This window comes from Nomascus leucogenys, chromosome 10 (genome assembly GCF_006542625.1).
Source record: "Nomascus leucogenys isolate Asia chromosome 10, Asia_NLE_v1, whole genome shotgun sequence".
Taxonomy (NCBI): domain Eukaryota; kingdom Metazoa; phylum Chordata; class Mammalia; order Primates; family Hylobatidae; genus Nomascus; species Nomascus leucogenys.
Genome location: NC_044390.1, coordinates 54,806,246 through 54,827,809, shown reverse-complemented (window position 1 = coordinate 54,827,809; position 21,564 = coordinate 54,806,246). Strand labels below are relative to the sequence as shown.

Here is a 21,564-nt window from a genome sequence, read left to right as displayed (position 1 = left end):
CCTTAGCCTCCTGAAGTGCTGGAATTACAGGCATGAGCCACTGTGCCCTGCCTGTATGTGGATTTTCTTCCACCTCTGCCACCCCAAGACCAAGCCTTCCTCCTCCTCCTCCTCGGCCTACTCAATGGGAAGATGATGAGGAAGAAGACCTTTATGATGATCCACTTCCACTTAATGGATGGCCAATATTTTTTCCTTTTCCTGAGGATTTTTTTTATTTTTGGAGACGGAGTCTCACTCTGTTGTCCAGGCTAGAGTGCAGTGACACGATCTTGGCTCACTGCAACCTCTGCCTCCCGGGTTCAAGCAATCCTCCTTGTCTCAGCCTCCTGAGTAGCTGGGATTACAGGTGCCTGTCACCACACCCAGCTATTTTTTTGTATTTTTAGTAGAGATGGGGTTTCACCATGTTGGCCAAGCTGGTCTTGAATTCCTGGCCTCAAGTTATCCTCCCACCTCGGCCTCCCAAAGTGCTGGGATTACAGGCATGAGCCACTGATCCTGGCCTTTTTTTTTTTTGAGACAGAGTCTTGCTCTGTCACCAGGCTGGAGTGCAGTGGCATGATCTCGGCTCATTGCAACTTCTGCCTCCCAGGTTCAAGCCACTCTCCTGCCTCAGCCTCCTGAGTAGCTGGGATTACAGGTGCCCACCACCACACCCAGCTAATTTTTGTATTTTTAGTAGAGACGGGGTTTCACTGTGTTGGCCAGGATGGTCTCGATCTCCTGACCTCTTGATCCACCCGCCTTGGCCTCCCAAAGTGCTGGGATTACAGGCGTGAGCCAGCAGGCCCGGCCCTGTATTTTCAATCTTATTAATTACTGCCCTGAGACGAGTCTATGTAACAAAATATCTGAGGTTGAAAAACTGCTTTTTAAAAATAAATCTACCTGAGGCCAGGAGTTTGAGACTAGCCTGGCCAACATGGCAAAACCCCATCTCTACTAAAAATACAAAAAATTAGCCAGGCATGTTGCCTAATGCCTGTAATTCCAGCTACTCGGGAGGCTGAGACAGGAGAATTGCTTGAACTTGGGAGGTGGAGGCTGCAGTGAGCTGAGATAGCACCATTGCACTCCAGCTTGGGTGACAAGAGCAAAACTCTGTCCCAAAATAAAATAAAATAATAAATAAAAATAAATCTACGTCCAGTGGATCCAGGTCAACAACAGCCTTCTAAGTCATGTTGATGACATGGCTCTTTGATGTGATTTGATGTCAATACACTTCATCTCCGTGGTCTTCCTCCCCCAAGTGCAGCTCCGCATCTAGTCATGGCAAAAACATCAGACAAATCCCAGTGGAGGGATATTCTACAAAGCACCTGACCAGTTCTCCTTGTAACTGTCATCAAAAACACACAATGTTTGAGAAACTCACACAGCCCAGATAATTCTTTTTTTTTTTTTTTCTCGAGACAAGAGTCTCACTGTGTCATCCAGGCTGGAGTGCAGCGGCGTGATCTCCGCTCGCTGCAACCTCTGTCCCCTGGGTTCAAGCAATTCTCCTGCCTCAGCCTCCCGAGTAGCTGGGATTACAGGCGCCTGCCACCGCGCCCGGCTAATTTTTGTATTTTTAGTAGAGGCGGGGTTCCACCCAGCCCAGAGAATTCTAAGGAGATGTAAGGGCTGAATGTCATAGGGGATCCTGGGACAGAAAAACGACATTGGGGGAAAAACAGTTTTTTTTCTTTTTTTTTTTTTTTTTGACAGAGTCTTACTCTGTGGCCCAGACTGGAGTGCAGAGGTGCGATCTTGGCTCACCATAACCTCCACCTCCCAGGTTCAGGCGATTCTCCTGCGTCAGCCTCCCTAGTAGCAGGGATTACAGGCATGCTACACTACCACCCAGCTATTTTTTCTGTATTTTTAGTAGAGATGGGGTTTCACCATGTTGGCCAGGCTGGTCCTGAACTCTTGACCTCAAATGATCCACCTGCCTCGGCCTCCCAAAGGGCTGGGATTACAGATGTGAGCCGCCGTGCCCTACCTGCATTTTTTTTTTTAGACGGTGTCTTTCTTGTCGCCCGGGCTGGAGTGCAATGGCGCGATATTGGCTCACTGCAACTCCACCTCCTGAGTTTCAAGTGATTCTCCTGCCTCAGCCTCTCGAGTAGCTGGGATTACAGGTGTGCACCACCACGCCCGGCTAATTTTTATGTTTTTTTAGTAGAGACAGGGTTTCACTATGTTGGCCAGGCTGGTCTCGAACTCCTGACCTCAGGTGATCCCCCCCCTCCACCTCAGCCTCCCAAAGTGCTGGAATTACAGGCATGAGCCATCGCACCCGGCCAAAAAAACAGAGCAATTCTGAATAAAATGTGGACTCTAGTTAATAATAATGAATCTGTATTGGTTCATTAATTGGGATGTAAGTAATGTGTAATGTAAGATGTTAAAAATAAGGTAAACTCTCTAAGGGGCTTAAGGGAACCCTTCGTATTTTCTTTGCGATCTTTCTGCAAATTTAAAACTGGCCAGGCACAGTGGCACACGTCTATAATCCCAGCCCTTTGGGAGGCTGAGGTGGGAGGATCACTTGAGCCCGGGGGAGTGGAAGTTGCAGTGAGCTGAGATCATACCACTGCACTCCACCCTGGGTGACAGAGCTCAGACCCTGTTTCAAAAAAAAATTTATTTAAGGATAAATTGTCTAAGGGGCTTATGGGAACTCTTTGTATCTTTGTGATTTTTCTGCAGGTTTAAAACTGTCCTAAAAAATAAAGTTGGTTACAACATAAAAATAGGCAGGGCTCGGTGGCTCACGCCTGTAATCCCAGCACTTTGGGATGCTGAGACAGGAGAATTGTTTGAGTCAAGGAGTTTGAGACCAGCCTGGGCAACACGGCAAGATCTCATCTCTTTAAAAAAAAATTACAAAAAAAAAAGTAAAAACTTAAGATTTAAAGAGCAATGTTCCACCTGGTTGATCTGCTTCCTGATACCCATGTAGGGAAAACAATGTTTACAGAGATTAAAGAAGCTTCTCTTGTTTTGTATTAAAATATTTTATATTAATCATTCAAACTTCATTTTATACAACGAGTGCATACACCATTGGGGGAGTGTCTGACTGATGCGTGGGAGGGCGGGCGGGGATGTCTGCAGCTACGAGTAGGGAGGAGGCGGGAAAGCCCTGGTTGCTTCCTCTCCTCGACTGACCGCTGTGTGTTCGTTCCCAGAGGAAGAGCGGGAGGCAGTCAGCCCCGGGGGGATGGCACAGTGGAGAGACGGACCTGCAGAAGTGGTGGCCAAGGCCTCTGTAAGGGCTTCCCCAGGAGATGTGACCTTTCCAGGTCTTGCAGCCTAGTCTGCTCACCCTGAACGAGCCCCCGAGTCCCGGTCCTTGGAGTACGGTGGCGACGGTGTGTGTGTATATACAGACATCTGCACTGCCCCCTCTCTGGAACCCGCCCGTGCCCTGTCCCGCCTACACACGGCCCTCGCCTAGGCGGCAGGCATGTCAGCCTTGCTGAGCGCGATGGCCAGTTCCAGGTCCTCCTGCTCCTGCCGCCGCAGCCGCGCCAGCCTCTCCTGTTCCGCCTTCTCGCTCTCCCGCTTGGCCCACGCCAGCTGCTGCTCCTCATTGCCAAACTGCAAAGAAAAAACGGAGAGTGGGTGATGTGGCCCTGGGGCTAGGACCTGCAAGCTGGAGGGAGGCAGGGAATGTGTGGGAGGGGGCAGGGTCCTGCCCACCGCCCAGCGGAGGGTCCGATGTGCAGGGGATAAGCGTGTCTTGGCTGGGCCCAATGGGCATGAGAGCCTGTCTCAGGCCCCCCATCTGGAAAGCAGAACGGACAGGATGCAAGTGATTGAGTGTGACCTTAACCGTGACCTCTGGGCCTCAAAGAAACCAGCCACCCCGCCCCACGCAGAGAAGTGAGGATGGGCCCTTGATGCTGGTGGCCAAGAGGTGCAAAGATGGGGAAGTTCGAGCGTGCATAGCTCTAAAGCCCCGTGGCACAGACAATTCTGCACTCTGGGAATGCGGTATTTCTACCTCCGGCCATGCTCCAGAGAGCTCTGAGTCCCTCTGAGGGTCATTTTCTTTTTCATTTTTTTTTTTGAGATGGAGTCTTGCTCTGTCGCCAGGCTGGAGTGCAGTGGCACTATCTCGGCTCACTGCAACCTCCGCCTCCCGGGTTCAAGGGATTCTCCTGCCTCAGCCTCCTGAGTAGCTGGGATTACAGGCGTGCGCTACCATGCCTGGCTAATTTTTGTATGTTTAGTAGAGACGGGGTTTCACCATGTTGGTTAGGCTGGTCTTGAACTCCTGACCTTGTGATCCACCCGCCTCAGCCTCCCAAAGTGCTGGGATTACAGGCGTGAGCCACTGCACCCGGCTCTGAGGGTCAATTTCTCCCAGAACGCTGACAAAAGGTGTGGCATTTACACTGCCATTTAGTCAAGTTTTTATCCTTGGGGTGTTTTTCTAAAATGTTCAGTTAAAATAAAAACTTAAAAAAGGGAGAAAACCATCTTGATGCTGAGATAGGTGATTTCAAACAACTCAAAGTACTTTAGTCATGAAAAGAAAAGCCACATCCCACAAGCTCCTCCCCCAGGGTGGGTCCCCATGTCGCAGACTTCCCTGAGAGGTCACTGGCATCATCGGGCCCCTCAGGAAAGCTGCTGCCGCTTAGGGATTCAAAGGATTCCCTTATTAACATCTCTCTGTGATGCACTGCCTCTGACCAGCTCTCTGCTCAACACTGGAGTAACACCAAAGATAACATGCGCAGTGGCTCTTCCCCAAGCGCCCTTGGGAGCAGAAATATACAAACAATCCCAGAATGATCCAGGACCCAAGCACCCAGGCTCTCGAGGAGGGCCCTGCAGACTCCCCCAGGAGGGTGGGGGAAGGAAGCACACAGGAACACTCACGGCCTCTCCACCACACGCAGCAATAGGTCCGCATGACAACCTAGGGGTGGGCCCGCTGTCATCTCATCCCTCTGACAGCTGGGGACACTGAGGCCATGGAAGGGGTGGCTCACACTCTAGACTTCCCCCCTCCCAGGCCTGTGGGGAGCAGGATACCAGCTGAAACTGACAGGGAGGACGCGTCCCTGTGAGGTTCTGGGTGTGAGGCTCAGTGCCCGACCTTGGGGTCACCAGGACAAAGCGTGGGGTGGGATAAGCCAGACTGAGGAGGGGCTCGTAGGCCCCAGAAAGGAGCTGGGATTTCCCCGTGGAGGCTCCGTGGGCAAGCGAGTTTGGTGATCAGGTTGGCAGCGTCTGGTATTTCACGGCTTGATGGTGGCATGAGCGGGAAGCAGGAGAGACGAGGGCCAGATGGCAGGGCTGGGGGGACTGGGCCAGGTGCAGGAGCCGGTACATGCAAGGAACCTGGTTGGAAGGCAGATGTGGCAGTGAGGGGGATGCGGAGCCCTGGAGGCCTCCCTCTAGCTGGCCTCAGGACCCAGATGGGGGACAGGCAGAGTGTCAGTATCAAGAAAAGATGTCACTGGGAGGAAGGGCTGAGTCTTGACTTCTTAAAGAGGCACTGCCCAGCTAAACACTTGGGGGGTCTGATGAGTCTCCACGTCGGACTCCCTCCTCGCCATTGTGTCACTGCCACGGGCACAGATAAGCATCCCCCCGCCCCAGTTTGGGGAATTTTCCAACACCTCATGGGGAGAAAAACAAGGAAAAAACAACAACTATAGGTGGAAATTATTCCATGGTGCTGCTGACAACAGCGGGAGGGAGACAGCGCGGCTGACAGGGACCTCACCCTCCACCAGCCTTGAGGACAGGGTGGGTGGGAGCTGATGGTAATGTTCGCCCAGATCCAAATCAAAGCCTGGAATGGCCAAGTAACCGGCCGGCTGGATCTGAACCACAGTCCCCTGGCCTTCTCTGGCCCCGCTGAGCCCCCGTGTCACAGAGTGTCACTGAAGCGCCTTCCCTTGAGGGGGTCTGTGTTTCCAAATGAAAGCTGTCAGTAGGAAAGTTCCCAGTGCCTTCAGAGTCGACTGGTTCAAGGTCAGCTCACGAATCCACTACGGAGACTTGCATTGGTGAGGTCTGCATGCACTTAGGAGGCACGCTGCGCTGTGAGGCCTGGGAGAGCTCTCCTGAAAGGGGACTCCGCAGCTCCCTCTGTGTCTGCTGTCTTAGCCCTGGAGGGGGCCACCTTCTAGTTCTCGTATCTGGGTGGGTCACACAGGCCAGAATCTGGATGCCTGTGGGTGTGGCCGATGCAAAACCAATAGTGGCTGGGAAACACACTGGCTCTGATTTCTGCTTCCCTCTGGCATTACCATGGAACCGAGACACCATAGGGGCGGGACACCATCCTCGCCGAGGCCTGCCCACTCAGGATGCGGTTCATTTTCAAAAGCAAATAAGTGGTTCATTTCAGCAGCCTCTTGGAAATCCGCAGTTCAGACAGCTTGGCATGTTGGGCCATGGGATGGCCCCGGGAGGCGCCCGGCACCTGTCCTCACTAGGAAAGGGCACTGGCACTCCAAGGCATCTGATGGCACTTCCACCCCACCATGTGCAGGACACACCTAGCCACTTCCCATTCATTCACTTACTCTGACATTGAAATTGCATCCAACTCCTTCAATAATTCAAAGCATGGCCTACCTGATCTGGTATTTGCACTGCTCTTAATGCGAACTTCCAAAAGAACCGTTCTGCTAACCTAGAAATGCCACTTCCTAATACACACATTTGCCTGAGACAGAAAGGCCTGCTTTTAAAGAAATACCAGAGAGGAAGAGGTTTCCCGGGAACAGCCACACACACAAATAGCCCATTGATGGAAATTTGGGGCTTGTAAATTAGAGGGTTCTGGAGAGGCACAGCCGGGGCACCACCTCCACAAGTGAGGTGCGGGTGACCTGGGCCCCCCGATTGCCAGCGTGGACTGGGCTGCTCCTGCACAGGTAAAAATGTGCCCTGAACAGCAGTCTCAGAACGTCCACGCTGAAAAGAGTCACGCTGCCAATCTGCCGGGCAGTCAGACAGCCCGACAGCCCTCTTGGCATTTGCTCAGGGAAGTGGAATCATTCAAACCAGAGGAAGCAGCTGTGCCCTCTTCTAAGTTAGCACAAATAGTCAAGATCCAGTGAACCTAGAAACCACCAGCCGATCGGCTGAGCCCCCGAATGCTGTGAACATGGAGAGACGTCATCTGGAGTCCCCAGAGGAGAGCTGGTTATGGATGATTTTAGACAATGATACGACCCAAAGGGACAAACAAAAACAATTAAGGGTCCTGTTTTCACTCACACCATCCCTTCAGAGTGGCTGAAGTACACTATCTGATAATTTCCTCTGGAAAAAACCGGGGTATTTGCAGTGGGAAAAGTGATTTTAAACAGAAAACAGGTCAGGCGCAGGGGCTCATGCCTGTAATCCCAACACTTTGGGAGCCTGAAGCAGGAGGATCATTTGAGCCCAGAGTTCAAAGACCAGACTGGGTTCAAAGACCAGAGACAAGTAAAGTGAGACCTTGTCTCTATTAAAACATTTTAAAATTAGCCAGATGTGGTGGTGCGCGCCTGAGGTCCCAGCTACATGGGAGGCTGAGGAAGGACGATTGCTTGAGCCCAGGAGGTCAAGGCTGCAGTGAAGCTGTGACTGCACCACTGCACTCCAGCCTGGGCAACAGAGCAAGACTCAGCTCTGAAAATATAAAAACCAAAAAATTAGGAAAAAAAAAAAAAAACAGAAAACAGCAGGGCTGCACCCAGGCCTGGGTGGAATTTGCTTTCCCACCAGGAGATGAAGGTGATAAAATGGCTGGCACTATTTTAAAACTGAAGTTAACAATTGTTCTGGAACTACCAGAAATGCTAAGCCAAATGATACCTTGAAACCTTGGGTGTTTTTTTTTTTTTTAATGCTTTTTCGAAAAAACGAGCTCTTTGGGGGTTGGGGTCACAGGAAATAGAACTATGACTTTCAGAAAGAGAACAGTCATTTCTTCAAGCTGCCGTTCACCCCACTTACCTAACTCTTCCCTACCCAAGACAGAGTACCTGAGTCATGTGTGAAGAGTTCTGTTTTTTTTTTTTAAATCAGCATTTAATATTTTTCCACCAGAAAATAAATGAAGGGCTATTCAAGAAACTCTAGATAAAGCAAGTTTTGTTTCTGGCTTTTATTAACAATGTCACCATTTTGTATAGACCCCCAGTGCACATCTAGGGTCAACAAAATCAAACTCACTGCAGTTGTAAAATATTTATAGGTCACCAAGAGCCAGAAATAGGTCGGGGTCTTGGGCCATTTAAATAAGCCACACGGGCCAGTCACGTGTAACCCCAGTACTTCAAGGTGGGAGGACTGCTTGAGGCCAGGAGTTCCAGACCAGCCCAGGCAACACAGCAAGACCCTATCTCTACAAAAAAAAATTAAAAATTAGCCTTGCGTGGTGTTGCACGCCTGTCGTCCCAGCTACTCAGGAGGCCAAGACAGGAGGATCGCTTGAGCCCAGGAATTCGAGGTTACAAGTGAGCTCTGATCGCGCCAATGCAGACCAGCCTGGGCAACACAGCGAGACCTTGTCACTAAAATAAATAAATTGATAAATAAGCCATAGGATAGCTGTGCACGGTGGAGATCATCAAGACGGCCCAGAAACAAATCGGGTGCTTTCTGTGCATTGACATGGCAGGGCTTGTGTTCAAAGAGCCATCCCAGGAGTCGAAGCGTCTATAAATAACACGCCTCACACCTAATGATGAAGGAACTAACAAGCCCAAAGGAAGAAAGCGAGTGCGTCACATACAGTGAAACCAATTCTGGGAAGACAACACCTGAAGCTTTCAGAGAACAAGATTTTCACGTATCAAGGAAGCTACTAAAAACTCCTTGAAGCGACGGCATGTTACAATCTTGAGTATTTTTTCACACAGAGAAAAACAAAGCCAGGCTTTCAACATCCCGGGATGTGCTTCTGAAAAGGCACTTAACTTTGCTCAACAGCTTTTTTGAGCTCTTTTTGTTTTGGCTTTCAGAGTGGCTGTTCTAGACTGGATTTCTTTTTTCATTGGAGCTGGTAACTGAAATTTAAAAGCTTTAAAAAAAAAACTTCAAATTGCTCTTCCCTGGTGCAATCTGCCTAAAGTCCTTCAATTTGTACTTGTGGCACAAAATGCATGGGGCGGGACTGTGAGAACTTGTGCACAAAGAAAGGGCTTTTGGGGGACAGCAGAACTCTAATGTAACTTTTGCAATCTTCTTTTCGTACTTCGGAAGTGTTCGACATCTTCGCTTCCAAAAACCAGTGAACACAACAGCCTCAGTGCGACAGAAATAATACAAAGAATACAAAGAATCTACCGTGAAGGACAGATAGGTCCCGCCTCCCTGCTGGAAGAAAACGTGCCCTTATGATAGAGCATCCAAATCGCGGCTCTTTTTTTTTTTATTGAGAAACTGTTTTTCTTACAGAAGTGGCAGTGTAGAATAAATAACGCGAGGGACAGAGAGTGTGAGGTACCAAGAGGCGAAAGAAGCTGGGAGGTTTGCCTTTAAAAGGAGACAAAAATCCCAGGGAAGCTGCAAATGGAAGGGAGGGGGGTGGCCCGGAGGCGGAGGACTCAACTTACAGAGGTGAAGTCTGCAAAGCCCGAGGCAGAGGCCTTAGAAGGTTTAGCTGCAGAGGAGGGGACAAATGGGTCTTTTCCACTAAACGGGTCCCCAAACCCCTTTTTACTTTGGAACGGGTCGCCGCTGTCAGCCCCGAGTGGCTGGAATGGATCGGGGGCCTCGGGAAAGTCTGCGGAACCAAGCTGGCTTACAGGTGTACTTTTACCTGGAAAGTTTAGGAGAAAAAAAAGGAGAAAGAAAGAAACATGAGTTACTCACCCGGACAGAGCAGAATGCTGGTGGGCACAAGCCCGGGACGCTTCTCTGGGAAGAGCTTGGAACTTGGCTAACAGGCTGGACGGAGGTACCCTGGGGAATCCCAGTTATAATCAGCTTTATCCCAGGGGCTTAACGGGTTGTGAACAACACAGGAAAAACACTTCAGATGACTCCCACACACAACACACACAGAGCAGCTAAAACTTGAGTTGTCCTAGAATAGTTTGCATGCAGGTACGTTTCAAACAGATTCATTTTAGCATGGCAACACATTTATTAACATACTAATTTAAAAAATCATGGCTGAGCAGAAAAATACACTGCAAGCTTCTAACAGTAAAACAAAAAAAAAAAAGTGGGGGGAGAGTTACTTGCAAATGAAAAGGAGGGATTAGTTTCACAACGTGGTATGGTTATCAGGCGTGTTAGTTATAAGGGTCTGCACACAGCAGCTCTGCCATGCTGAGGTTTTGAGGTTTAAGTTCTTTTTTTTATTTTTTGGAGACAGAGTCGTCTCGCTCTGTCACCTGGGCTGAAATGCAGTGGTGCAATCATGGCTCATTGCGGCCTTGGCCTCCAGGGCTCAAGTGATCCTCCCACCTCAGCCTCCTACAGGCATGAGCCACCATGCGTGGCTAATTTTTGTATTTTTAGTAGAGACGGGATTTTGCCATGTTGCCCAGGCTAGCCTCGAACTCCTGGCCTCAAGTCATCTGCCTGCCTCAGCCTCCCAAAGTGCTGGGATTACAGGCATGAGCCACTGCACCTGGCCTTAAGTTCTTTTTTAGCCCCCACTTCTGTCCCTCTGGTGTTGGTGGCTCCAAGGGGCAGGGTTTATCGGGGCCTTTCTGGGTTTCTGCCAAGCAGGGAACTCCAGGATGCCCAGTCCCAGCAAGGTATATCTTGACAGGGAAGCGGGAGAGAAGTGTTCAGAAGTGGAGGAAAATGAGACTGTGTGGGGGACATGGCCTGAGGACAGGTAGCTTTTCCCAATGCATCCTGCCAATGTACCAGAACACTCCACCAAGAAGCAGAGCCCTGTTAAGATCTGCTTGGTGACGGGAGGTCCCACCTGACGGGCCTTCCAGCAGCTGCAGTTGGCAGGCCAGCCGGGCTGACTCCATGCTCCTGACACCCCTCTATCTGCCCAATGGAGTCCCTGGGCATTCAATGTGGTCCACGCAGCACCCCAGACTGGAAGCTCAATAATATGCAACACGATTCCACTGTGTTAACTCTGGAAGTTTCGAAGCTAATGTTTAGAAGAAACCAGGAACTGCCTGTCCCTCCAGGGTTGACCTTGGATCTCTGGCTGCACTTCCAGCCACACCTGCCCCACCCACCACCTGAAACCGGGACACCTGCCTTCCTCATCCGGTAGAACGAGCCCACACAGGCCAGCCTTGGTCCCTCTCCATGCCCAGATCTAAAGCCGTTCCCTCTGTTCCCCCAGCAGATCAGCCATCCCAGGCATCATTTTTGAGGCGCCAGGTGTCCTTGTGGGCTCCGGAGCTACAGCCCCCATCTGCTGCCTTTAGCTCTGGGCCTCGGCAAGGGAAAGTGCCTCCTCCCAGCTGGCCTCGGTTTCCTTATCTGTGAAGTGGAAATGAGAAGAAGAGTGCCAGGGGTCCCAGGAGTCTGCTCCCACTCAGTGTCCTGCACCGCTGTGCCCAGCATGGGTCAGTGAGAACCTGGCCTGTAGCCCCCCCTTGCCTGTAGCCCTACTTCTGGAAATGGAAATTCACTTTTCTCTCAACCGGCAGTTCTGGGCCAGCATAAGGACTGCTGCTTTCTTTTTGCATATTCAAGGAAAAACAGTCTTCCTTCCCACGGTTTGCACAGAAGGACTCGGAGACAAACTCCCTGGCAGCCCACCCTTGTGGCCTGCCTGTCCACCTCCGCCTGTCCCACAGGGTTCCACCAGGGTCGCCGTCGCATCCTTAGCTGACCTCTGGCCACCAGCTGCGGGAGATCCTTCCAGACTCCTTGTCTGTGTGAGTCCATCTAAGAGGCTGCTCCTCAGGGTTGGAGGGTGAACTGTCCTGGGCTCTATTAGGACTCACATGGATGAGAAAGAGGGGAGGTCGAGGCCTGGTATCAGTCTCCTCCTGTGGCCTCAAATCAATTCACTGTCAGCCCCAAGGCCCAGTTAGCAAAGGGGGCCCTGGGATCTGGAAAGGGCCTATCTTTGCCAAAACTTGTGGGCAAACCATGCTGGAGACCCTTCCCTAGAGGGGCAGTGCCCAGCCCACGTGGGCAGGACAGGAATGTGGCCCCTCTCCTTCCAACAACACCTGCCCTCTCAGGGAAGTCCCCACACCTGAGCTTTCTAGGTGTCTCCCTTTCTCTATCCCCAGATGCCTCTCCCACCTTCAGCTCTACTGTGGCCTCCTCCTACCCTTGACTTCCCCGGGGCTGCAGAGAGCAGGGTGATCTGGCCCAGCCCGCAGCCCCTGGGCTGGTTCCACTGGCCTTGAGGAACTGCCTCACACCCCCACCTCGAGACCGCCTCCCATGCAGGGCCACTCCTGGTCCCAGGCATGAGCCAATGGTAAGCCAAGGCCTCGCTGCCGGGTCTCCCGGAGTTGCCCTGTTCCCTCTCCTAAGGGACGGGCAGGCGGGAGGGGGGTCAAGTGAGGCCTGCCCAGCCTCCTGTGAGCCCCAGGCTGTCCACTGGAGCAGAGGGGGCTCCCTAGGGCTCCTGAGCAGGATGGAGGGTGGGCGAGGGCCCCTCACCTCCACCCTCCCGTCCCTAGAAGCCTCGTCTCCCTATTGGCTGCCCACCAGCTCGGCTCCCTTCCCTGTGAGCCAAACCCACCCAGCAAAGTGGCCTCTTAACACAGGCGGGCCCCAGAGCCCTGCCCAGACTGCTTGAGGGCTTCTCCCGCTTGGGGATGACACCCCAGTCTTGTCCAGGTGGCACCTCCTTCCCCAGGAACCCCCAAACCCAGGGCTTCTTTCCTGGCTATGCCTTGTCCCTCTGCCTGGAAGGCACTCCCAACTGGAATGCCATCACAGGCGGTGGCCTTCTCAGGGAAGAAATGGCAGCCCCTTCCCCATCATGCCTGTGTTCAGCTCTGCAGCCAAGCCCTGGGGCTGGGAGTGGCCCTGGAAGACGGTGTGGGACATGGCGGCCACCCCCCTCAGCCTGTTTCTTAATCCAAACAAAGGGCTGTGTCTCCCCAACAATTGTTCATATGTTCAAGTCCTAACCCCTGTGCCTTAGAATATGACCATACTTGAAGATAGCATATTTAAAGGGGTAACAGTTAAAATGAAGTCAAAGGATCAATGACTGTCTTCACTGAAAGAGCTTAGGACACAGATCTACACACAGAACAGCCATGTGAAGATGCACCAGGCCAAGGAGAGGCCTCAGAAGAAACCAACCCCACTGGCGCCTTGATCTTGGACTTTGAACCTCTTGAACTGCGGGACAATCCTGTCTGCTGTTTAGGCTGAGATAGAGCAAGTGTGAGCAGGGAGCCACCAAAGCCACCGGCAGGGGCACCCTGGGGGACAGTGTGACAGTGTCCTGCACCCCAGCCTGTGGGTTTGCAGGGGATAGGGACAGTGACCTCAGCCAGTCCCTCGAGCCCCTGCCTGCTTCTGCCGAGCCTCTCCCTCCATGGGAAAGCCCCCCTTCCCCCAGGGTCCCTCACCACTCTGCTTCCCGTGGCACTGGCCTCTGGCATGGCCGAGGGTCAGCTCTGTGAAAAGCGGGCTCAGCATACCACAAATGCCAGCCAATACCACCCCATGTCCCTGGTGCCCTCCAGCCCAGGGCTCGGCACACAGTGGGCTTCAGGAGGTCCTGGTGAATCAGGACAGGAATGTGGCCCCTCTCCTTCCAACAACGCCTGCCCTCTCAGGGAAGTCCCCACACCCGAGCTTTCTAGGTGTCTCCTTTTCTCTATCCCCAGATGCCCCTCCCACCTTCAGCTCTACTGTGGCCTCCTCCTACCCCAGACCTCCCCGGGGCTGCAGAGAGCAGGGTGATCTGGCCCAGCCCGCAGCCCCCGGGCTGGGGGCTGTTACAGCTGCCTGTTACAGATTCCACAGGTCTCCAGGGACCTGGGGCCCTTTGGAGCAACACCCTGGGGAGCGAGAAGGGAATAAAGGCATCTGCCCTTTCTGGTTTGCAGGAAACAGCAATGTTACTGTGCATGCTTGGGTGTTTGATTTTTCCTCGAATACCTATGTGATATGGATCAAATGGCAAGATTCTAGCAGAGGAAACAGTAAGTGTTTCCAGGGGAGAAGCTCAAAGTCCCAGGACACGGTGTAGCCCCCTGGGACGGGCAGCAAGTCCAGAGTGGACATTGCTTGATTTCTGGAAGCCATTCCTGCAGGGAATGATCACCTGACGCAGATCTGCAAGTATGTGGAGGGCGGTGTAAAGGGAGGACGCCCCAGCCGGGCCCCCAAGAGCGACCGCCACAGTACAGAAGGTTCAAATAAAGCAGTCATTTTTGAGCTGCTTTTCTTCTTCTTTTCAATGAAGATCTTCCTCCCTTGGTTTGGGGGGTTTAAAAAAAAGAAATTGGTTTTTGGGAGGAGTGGTTAAGAATTCTGCCTGCTACCATTTCAAGCTGAGGTTTCTGATGCGCAAAGAGATGTTTGGAGAGATGAAAAGCTTCGTTCACACCAAGAACTGCCTGTGCCTGGTTTTGCTCTGTTGCCAAAACCGTTGTTATTTAGAAATCATGACTACGGTAACATGAAACCAGGGCACATCAACTGCTGGCCTCTTGTTTTCAGAAGGAAAATCAACAACAACAACAACGGTTTTTTTCTCAGTTGTTAGTGTTTGTGCTTTGGCAAGAGAGGCGATTTTGGACCTGACACGTGCGAGGTCAGCCGAGCGCCCAGTCCAGCTCTCGACCTTGCTGATGACCGGAGGCTTTGAGCAAAGAAAGCCCCCAGCATCACAGCAGGGCCACGGCCCTCGGCCCAAACTTCCCACTTTTGCTCAGCGATTTATTTTTAGCGGCTGTATTTTTCAAACCTTCTAGGTCTAGTTCCTGCTTTTATGTAACCACTTCTGCTAACTCCTTAATCGTTTTTTTCCGATTTTGTGAGGTATAGCTTATCTCAAACGTGACAAAGTAACTTTAATCTGCCTCCAGGCCCTGAAGCAAAAGCTGCCACGGGCACCCACGCCAGGGTTTTATACTTTTTCATGGCTCCAAAAAACATGAGTAAGGAGAGAGCTTTACTGATGCGCATTTCAGAAAAGGGGACGGAAATCATGAAAACAAAACCCAAAAAAGTTGGTATAGAAACATCTGGGAATGATGGCATTAAACCAGGTGCCAGGCATCATCCTGGCACCTGGTTGGATACCATCGATCCTAGATATTTGCAGCGGGAACTACCGGGGACCACAGCAGACGGCAGTGAATAAAGACAAATGAAATTAAAGACCCTCTCGGGTGTGCTGACTGCCTACCACAGGGAGACTTCATTAACAGGGGGCAAGGGATACAAGATTGAAGAAAAGGCAAAATAGAACTTATTTTCAAACCACAGCAGTTTCAACAGTTACCCAAGCGGTGTACCGAAACCACACACAGGACTGACTTTAGCAAAAACAATATGAACCAAATGGTTTACCACAGTGTGTACTGTTAAAAAAAAAAAAAAAAAAAAAAAAACTTGGTGGCCGGCTCCACCCTGATAGAAGTATCTTTAATTCTCCTATTTCTCAAGCTTCTTCTTGAGGCTGCGCACGCCCCTAGCACCCGGAATCGGGGCTGTGATGGGACTGGCTCTGCTGCACTAGCGTTCTTGGTCAGCAAAGTTTTTCAAGGTTCTGACTTTTCTATCTTGCTTTGCAGAAGCCCTCCGCTTAAAAGCATCCTCAAGAGCTGGGTGCAAAAAAAAAAAAGAACCCAAAAAACAAAAAACAAACAAACAAACAAAAAATTGAATAGAAATATACAATTGCAAACCCTAAAAACGGTGAATGCTATAAAAACATTGGAAAGGAAACTCTCTTGGTTTAAATTTTTTGCTTAGGAGGAGAATAAAGGGTTTGGGTGAGGTAGGGTCTCAATCAATCTGATTAATAAAAATATTAGAAATAAACATGAGAGAGAGAGAGAGAGAGAGAGAGAGAGAGGTGTGTGTGTGTGTGTGTGTGTGTGTGTGTGTGTTTGATCCTGCCTAGGTTCTATTTATACAGTTTGACACTGGCTAGGTTCTATTTATGCAGTTCAGTTCAGTGCTGTACTTGGAAAATGCAGTTCTGTAGATGAGAGATAAATACAAAAACAAAAAGAAAACAAAAAAATACAAAACAAGGGTTTGTGGTCAGGGAAGCTGCCCACCTTCGCTATTATCCTATACAACACAGAACGATCACACAACTGTCACTCATCCTACACAACAGTGGACACACACACACAACCATCATTGATCTTACACAACAGGACACACACAAGCATCATTGATCCTACACAACAGTGGACACACACACAATCATCATTGATCCTACACAACAGGAGACACACACACACAAGCATCATTGATCCTACACGACAGGAGATGGCCACACAACTGTCATTCATCCTGCACAATATGGACACTCACAACTCTCATTCATCCTACACAACAGAGGATGCCCACACAATTGCCATTCATCCTACAGAACAGACACCCACACAACTGTCATTCACCCTACACAACAGGTGATCCCACACATCTCTCGTTCATCCTGCACAACATGCACACCCACACGACTGTTATTCATTCCACGCAACAGGTGGTACCCACACAACCATCATTCACCCTACACAACACAGACACCCACCTAACTGTCTTTCACCCTACACAACAGGTGATCCCACAAAACCATCATTCACCCTACACAACACAGACACCCACCTAACTGTCATTCACCCTACACAACAGGTGATCCCACAAAACCATCATTCACCCTACACAACACAGACACCTACGCAACTGTCATTCACCCTACACAACAGGTGATCCCACACAACCACAACTGTCATTCATCCTACACAACACAGATGCCCATACAACTGCCAGGCTTCTGAGAGTCACACTGCATAGGAGAGCAGTGGCCTGGGTGGGGCACCACTCCAGCAGAGCTCATCCAAGGCCACTGACATGTCTTATTCCTCCCTCCCCATCCTGCCAGAAAAAAAGCTTAGCTGTGGGGAGAGGGGAGAAGGAAAACAGTATAGGTTCTAAAATTCATCACTGCTCAGGGACTTGTCTTGAAAAAGAGTGCTTTTCCCCAACACAAGTCAACGTCTTCCTCTGGCTCCCATCTAAGACACGTGAGGGGAGTTCGTTTTTTACAATATGACACACAGGACCACGTAAGGGACCTGCAGGCTGGGAGTCCTGCAGGCAACAGCCCCGTGCGCACTCTGCCTTAGATCAAAGCAAGCAGCACAGCCCTGGGAGATAAGAATCTGAGGTCCCTGCGATCGCAGTGTTGAGATTTTCCACTAAAAATATTTACCGAATTTTGAGAAAATCTGCTTCATGCATTGAAGGGAACAGGATGAGGTTTGGTTCTGAACTGTTGAGAAAAGCTGAACAAATATTTACTATGAGCCACTGCTGCCCAGTGTGTTTTCCTGCACTGTGAGGTGTGTGAGGTGGGCAGGGGGCTGTTGAACCCGATGGCTGCGGCCTCATCTTGCCACTAAAAGAAGAAGAAAGGGTGGAAAAGCTGCCGTGCTTTGGGGTCCTCAAAAGGCAAATATCATTTGAAGTGAGAAATAACAATTTTCTAGAGGTTACCACAAAAGGCTCCTATGACATTTACATAAAACCTGCCAGGCAAGGGCTGCACCAGCCCTGGAAGAAAAAAAAGGGTGTGTGTGTGTGTGGTGTGTGTGTGTGTGTGTGTGTGTAGGGTGGGGTACGTGATTTGGAAATGAATTTACAAATCACAAGCCAGTCTTCATGACAAAAATAATACAGACTGGCAGGTGTCACAATTCTGGCTGCTTTGAAAAATTGCATTTTTTCTCTGGCGGGCACCTTTGACATACCCTGCGTGAACACCCCTGGGTGTCAGCCCCATCCTCTGGGGGGATTTCCAGGGAGAGATGCTATCTATACATGAGCCAGGCGCGGGGAGCCCTGACGGAGCAAGGGGGCCCAGTTTTGTTCCTCCCTACGGAGAATGCCAATGTCGCAGATGCCACCTCTGCAAAGGGTAGGGAGGCGCCTTGCCCACATGTAACAAGATCCCTGAGAACGCCGTGCAGCGAGTCTGAGAGCTGGTTAGGGGTCGTGTGTGAAAGGACCCAAAAGAGCTCCTGGGAGGGAAGGAAGTGAGGCGCAGAGCCCACCAGGAGCTCCCATGGTGGGGGACACTTTTGCTCTCTTTATGGCCAGATTCTCCGTTGCCCGGGTGCATGTAATATTTTGCAGTTAGCAGTGGCAGGCAAGGGGCGCTGACTCAGGGCTTTGAATGGGAGAGATGAAAGATGAGGGGCCATATTCACCCCACCAGTAAAGCAGGGAGGCGGTGCCCAGAGCTGCAGCCGGCGCCCCCTTCTGAGGCGTCTGCCCCGGCCCTCACCTCCCTCAGGTGGAGCCTCTGCCAAGCAAGGGGTTGAGGTGTCCTGGAGGCAGGTACACCCGATGTCCCCAGGGTGATGGCTCCCATCTGTTCACACCTATACTCAGATGCTGGGGTGGGAGCCCAGCCACTCTGGGCCTGCACCCCACCCTGCAGTCCCCCAGGCCCCAGCATTTGCACCCCACTGAACGCCAGATGACAATCCAGTCACATGACACTCGCTGGATCCGTCTCTGGGTACAGTGTGCCCAGGAAGGCAAATGCTTATATTTTCAAACTCAGTGGTCTTTACAGAACAGAAAGTGCTCCAAACGGCATTCTGCCTGCAGTCAGTTTAAACATACAAGGCTGACATTCCTCCCTCTCAGAGTGGGACCACTCCTTGGCACCATCAGCGGGTCCCACCCAGCCCTAGGACAGACCTTCCAGAGGGCTCAGACGGAAGCTCCGAAGCTTCCTTGACCACAGCAGTGCTGGGGGATGGGGGTGTGGGTAAGAAAGAGGGACTCCACCTGGTTGGCCATTTCAGGCTCCTTGGGACCCCCTCCCCATCCTGGCTGGCAGGCAAGTGCCAGAATTTTCCAGGCCCCTCAAGATGGTGGAACCACTTGTCCCATTGTAGAATTTCACATGTACCCACCGGATTATCTCTCTGAGATCATCGTGGGAACGGAATTAAAGTAGTTAAGTTCAAGGCTGAGGTGCTAACCGCAGGGTTCAAATGGAGATGCCATTTTTAAAGTGGATCTTGTGCAATCAACAAAAGGTTTTGGAACCCACATGGGCACATGACGGGGAGAGGTCACTGAGCCCTGGTTTTGATGTTGGCCTGGCATTTCAGAGAAGCGGCAGAACTGGCGGCACTTAGGACCTCAGGGCTTCCTCGGTGGCTGCATCCTGTGTGGCACCCCCAGCAGGGAGGTCAAGAACCCACGGCCACCCTGGGTGGATGCCACCCACAGGTACGGGAGGGGCTTGTTTGCAGGGGGAAGAATGACTTTTGTCTTCTTTTGGTGAGAGAGCTGCTCGAATCAAACAGGACAGCTGCTGGTTAAACTGGATCTCATGTCACTTAGGTAAAAGCTGTTCGTTAGTGCAACTGTGGGGAGGGGGCGAAAAGACATGCTCATCACCATCACCTATGCAGCTTTGTTCAGGAGGTGAAAAGGTCATTAGCAGTAATGAAATAATCATTAAATTGGGGAGAGGTTAAAGGTGACTGGCTGGTTAGCGGTGGAAGTGCGCTGGCTGGTGTCACCAGGCGCTGCAGGCAGAAACCGCAACGCAGGGCCGCGCTGGCAGGAAGTGGCAAGGGTGGGGCCGGTCGCAGGATCCCACTATCGCAGCGGGGCTGAGGCCCAATCACTGACACCCACACAGCCGTTTCCTGCACTTAAAAAAAAAAATCTGTTTCTCTCTTTGCAAATCAACAACTTTTACCTAGAAACTCTTCAGCGGTGAGCTCTGACTGATCTTGATCTCCGGTCCGTTGCAGAAAATATACCATTGTTTACCTGGGGGAGGTGTGTGCCACGGCTAACTTTAACCTAACTCTAACTGACAGGTTTCGGCGGCCTGCCAGGTCTGTGCTGCATCTGCCTGAAAGAAACCAGTTTCTTCTGCCCAAAACAGACACCTGCTGGTTATTTAATACCTTGATACACCTTTCTAGAAAAGACCTCCAGGCAAGAAGAACTTAGTGCCCACACCAAAGCTCCATGCATGCCCCAGGGGATGGCCCTTGGTGGTCCCCCAGAGTGCACTTTCTGGCTTAGATCGAGACAGAACTGAGCATGTGGCCTTGAGGGCAGATGGCCAACTGTGGGCTACTCAGGTGTACGCTGTGACCGGAACTCTCCCTCGAGGAACCGCTGCAGGTTCCCAGGTGGAGGAGTCCACCTGTGACTGTCCGGGTCAACACCTGTCTGCCCGTGCACCCACACTGCATGCCGGCCACACCAAATGTCAATTTCACCTCAATTGAGCTTTAAACAAAATAAAACAAGCAGCTCCCATGGAATTTGAAAACTGCAGCCTCTAGAACACAAGAGACGGCACCAAAGCCACACATGACTCAGACCCAAACTCACATTTGGTTCTGTATGAGCGATGACCCACAGAGGACGCTGGAGCCCTCTTTGAAGTTCAACTCCCTGCACGCTGACTTTTTTTAACGGAAAAGATTTCCACTAAACTGTGACCTCACAGGGAGAAAGGGGCCCAATTAATGACTCCCAGAATGTGTGCAGCCACCTCAGCTGCCCAGCCTGTCTTTCCTGGAAAAGGTGCCCATATGGCAGAAGCCTGCGTCCCGGTCCCTGTGCCGCAGGGTGGGGATGGGTGGGGGGCTACAGACCACACACAGCTGACCGCTCTTGCCCATAACCAGAGGCCTCCTGGGCTGCACGTGGGTCTGTGCCGTGTGGAACCGGGAAGGGAATTGTACAGAGCCAGGCTCTGATTCCCTTGACCAGAGAGCCAGGGTAGGGCGAGCATCTTCCTTTGCAATCCCCCAAAGAGCCAAACACTTCTCCCCAACATGTGACTCATCAAAAGGTCAACCACTGGGTCAACTGCAGTGTTTGGATTGTTAGAAGTTAGTACGGAATCACAGCACAAATAATGCTGCAAGCTCAAACGGCAACCACCACACGGTCTGTACCTACCACCCAGCAGCGTGTACAATGCAGAATTTTCCTGTTCAGCCATTGCTTCTGGGTAAAAGAATCAAATGAGAAATATTTAGCCCTCCACACAGATCTGCAGTTGCTCTGGACTGAAAATGCTGCGCATGCATTGGCTGTTTTAGAGAATGTTCTGAAGCTCATGGCTTGGTTCTCGTTACTCCTGTCTTGGGGCAGGAGGCAGGTCACTGGGTGTAGACCTGGCTCTGCTGCCACCTCGCTGTGTGACCTTGGGGAGCCCCCATGACCTCCCCCCCCTTTCCTCTTCCAGGAAATGGGCATGGCCTGGCCTGTCTCTCTCACGGGTCTTGCTGGGACCTAGTGAGATAAGAACTGTTCAAGCGCTTCCTAAGGACCCATCAATGTTAATGTATTTCTGCAGAGCACCGACGGGCACAGCAACCATCAACCACAGCAGAACAAAGATGCAGTGCCCTGTGCCACGAGTAAAGGAGCCCAGGACCCCCTGGGTCTCAAATT

The 21,564-nt window shown here is 51.3% G+C and overlaps 1 protein-coding gene across 13 annotated transcripts in view; it reads right to left on the bottom strand.

Annotated features, from left to right (window-relative positions):
• Positions 1-2,992: 2,992 nt before the first annotated feature.
• EPS15L1 (epidermal growth factor receptor pathway substrate 15 like 1) overlaps positions 2,993-21,564 on the bottom strand; it is an 88,067-nt gene continuing 69,495 nt past the window's right edge. For 4 of the 13 annotated variants that reach the window (XM_030820523.1, XM_030820525.1, XM_030820528.1 and 1 more), the window contains 3 exons: positions 21,067-21,114; positions 9,573-9,778; positions 2,993-3,594 (listed from right to left, as the gene is read on the bottom strand). In XM_030820523.1, coding sequence (XP_030676383.1) covers positions 3,448-3,594; positions 9,573-9,778; positions 21,067-21,114 — 401 coding nt within the window. In that variant the 3' untranslated portion in view covers positions 2,993-3,447. The other 9 variants (XR_004031998.1, XM_030820524.1, XM_030820526.1 and 6 more) reach the window with 5 other exon arrangements.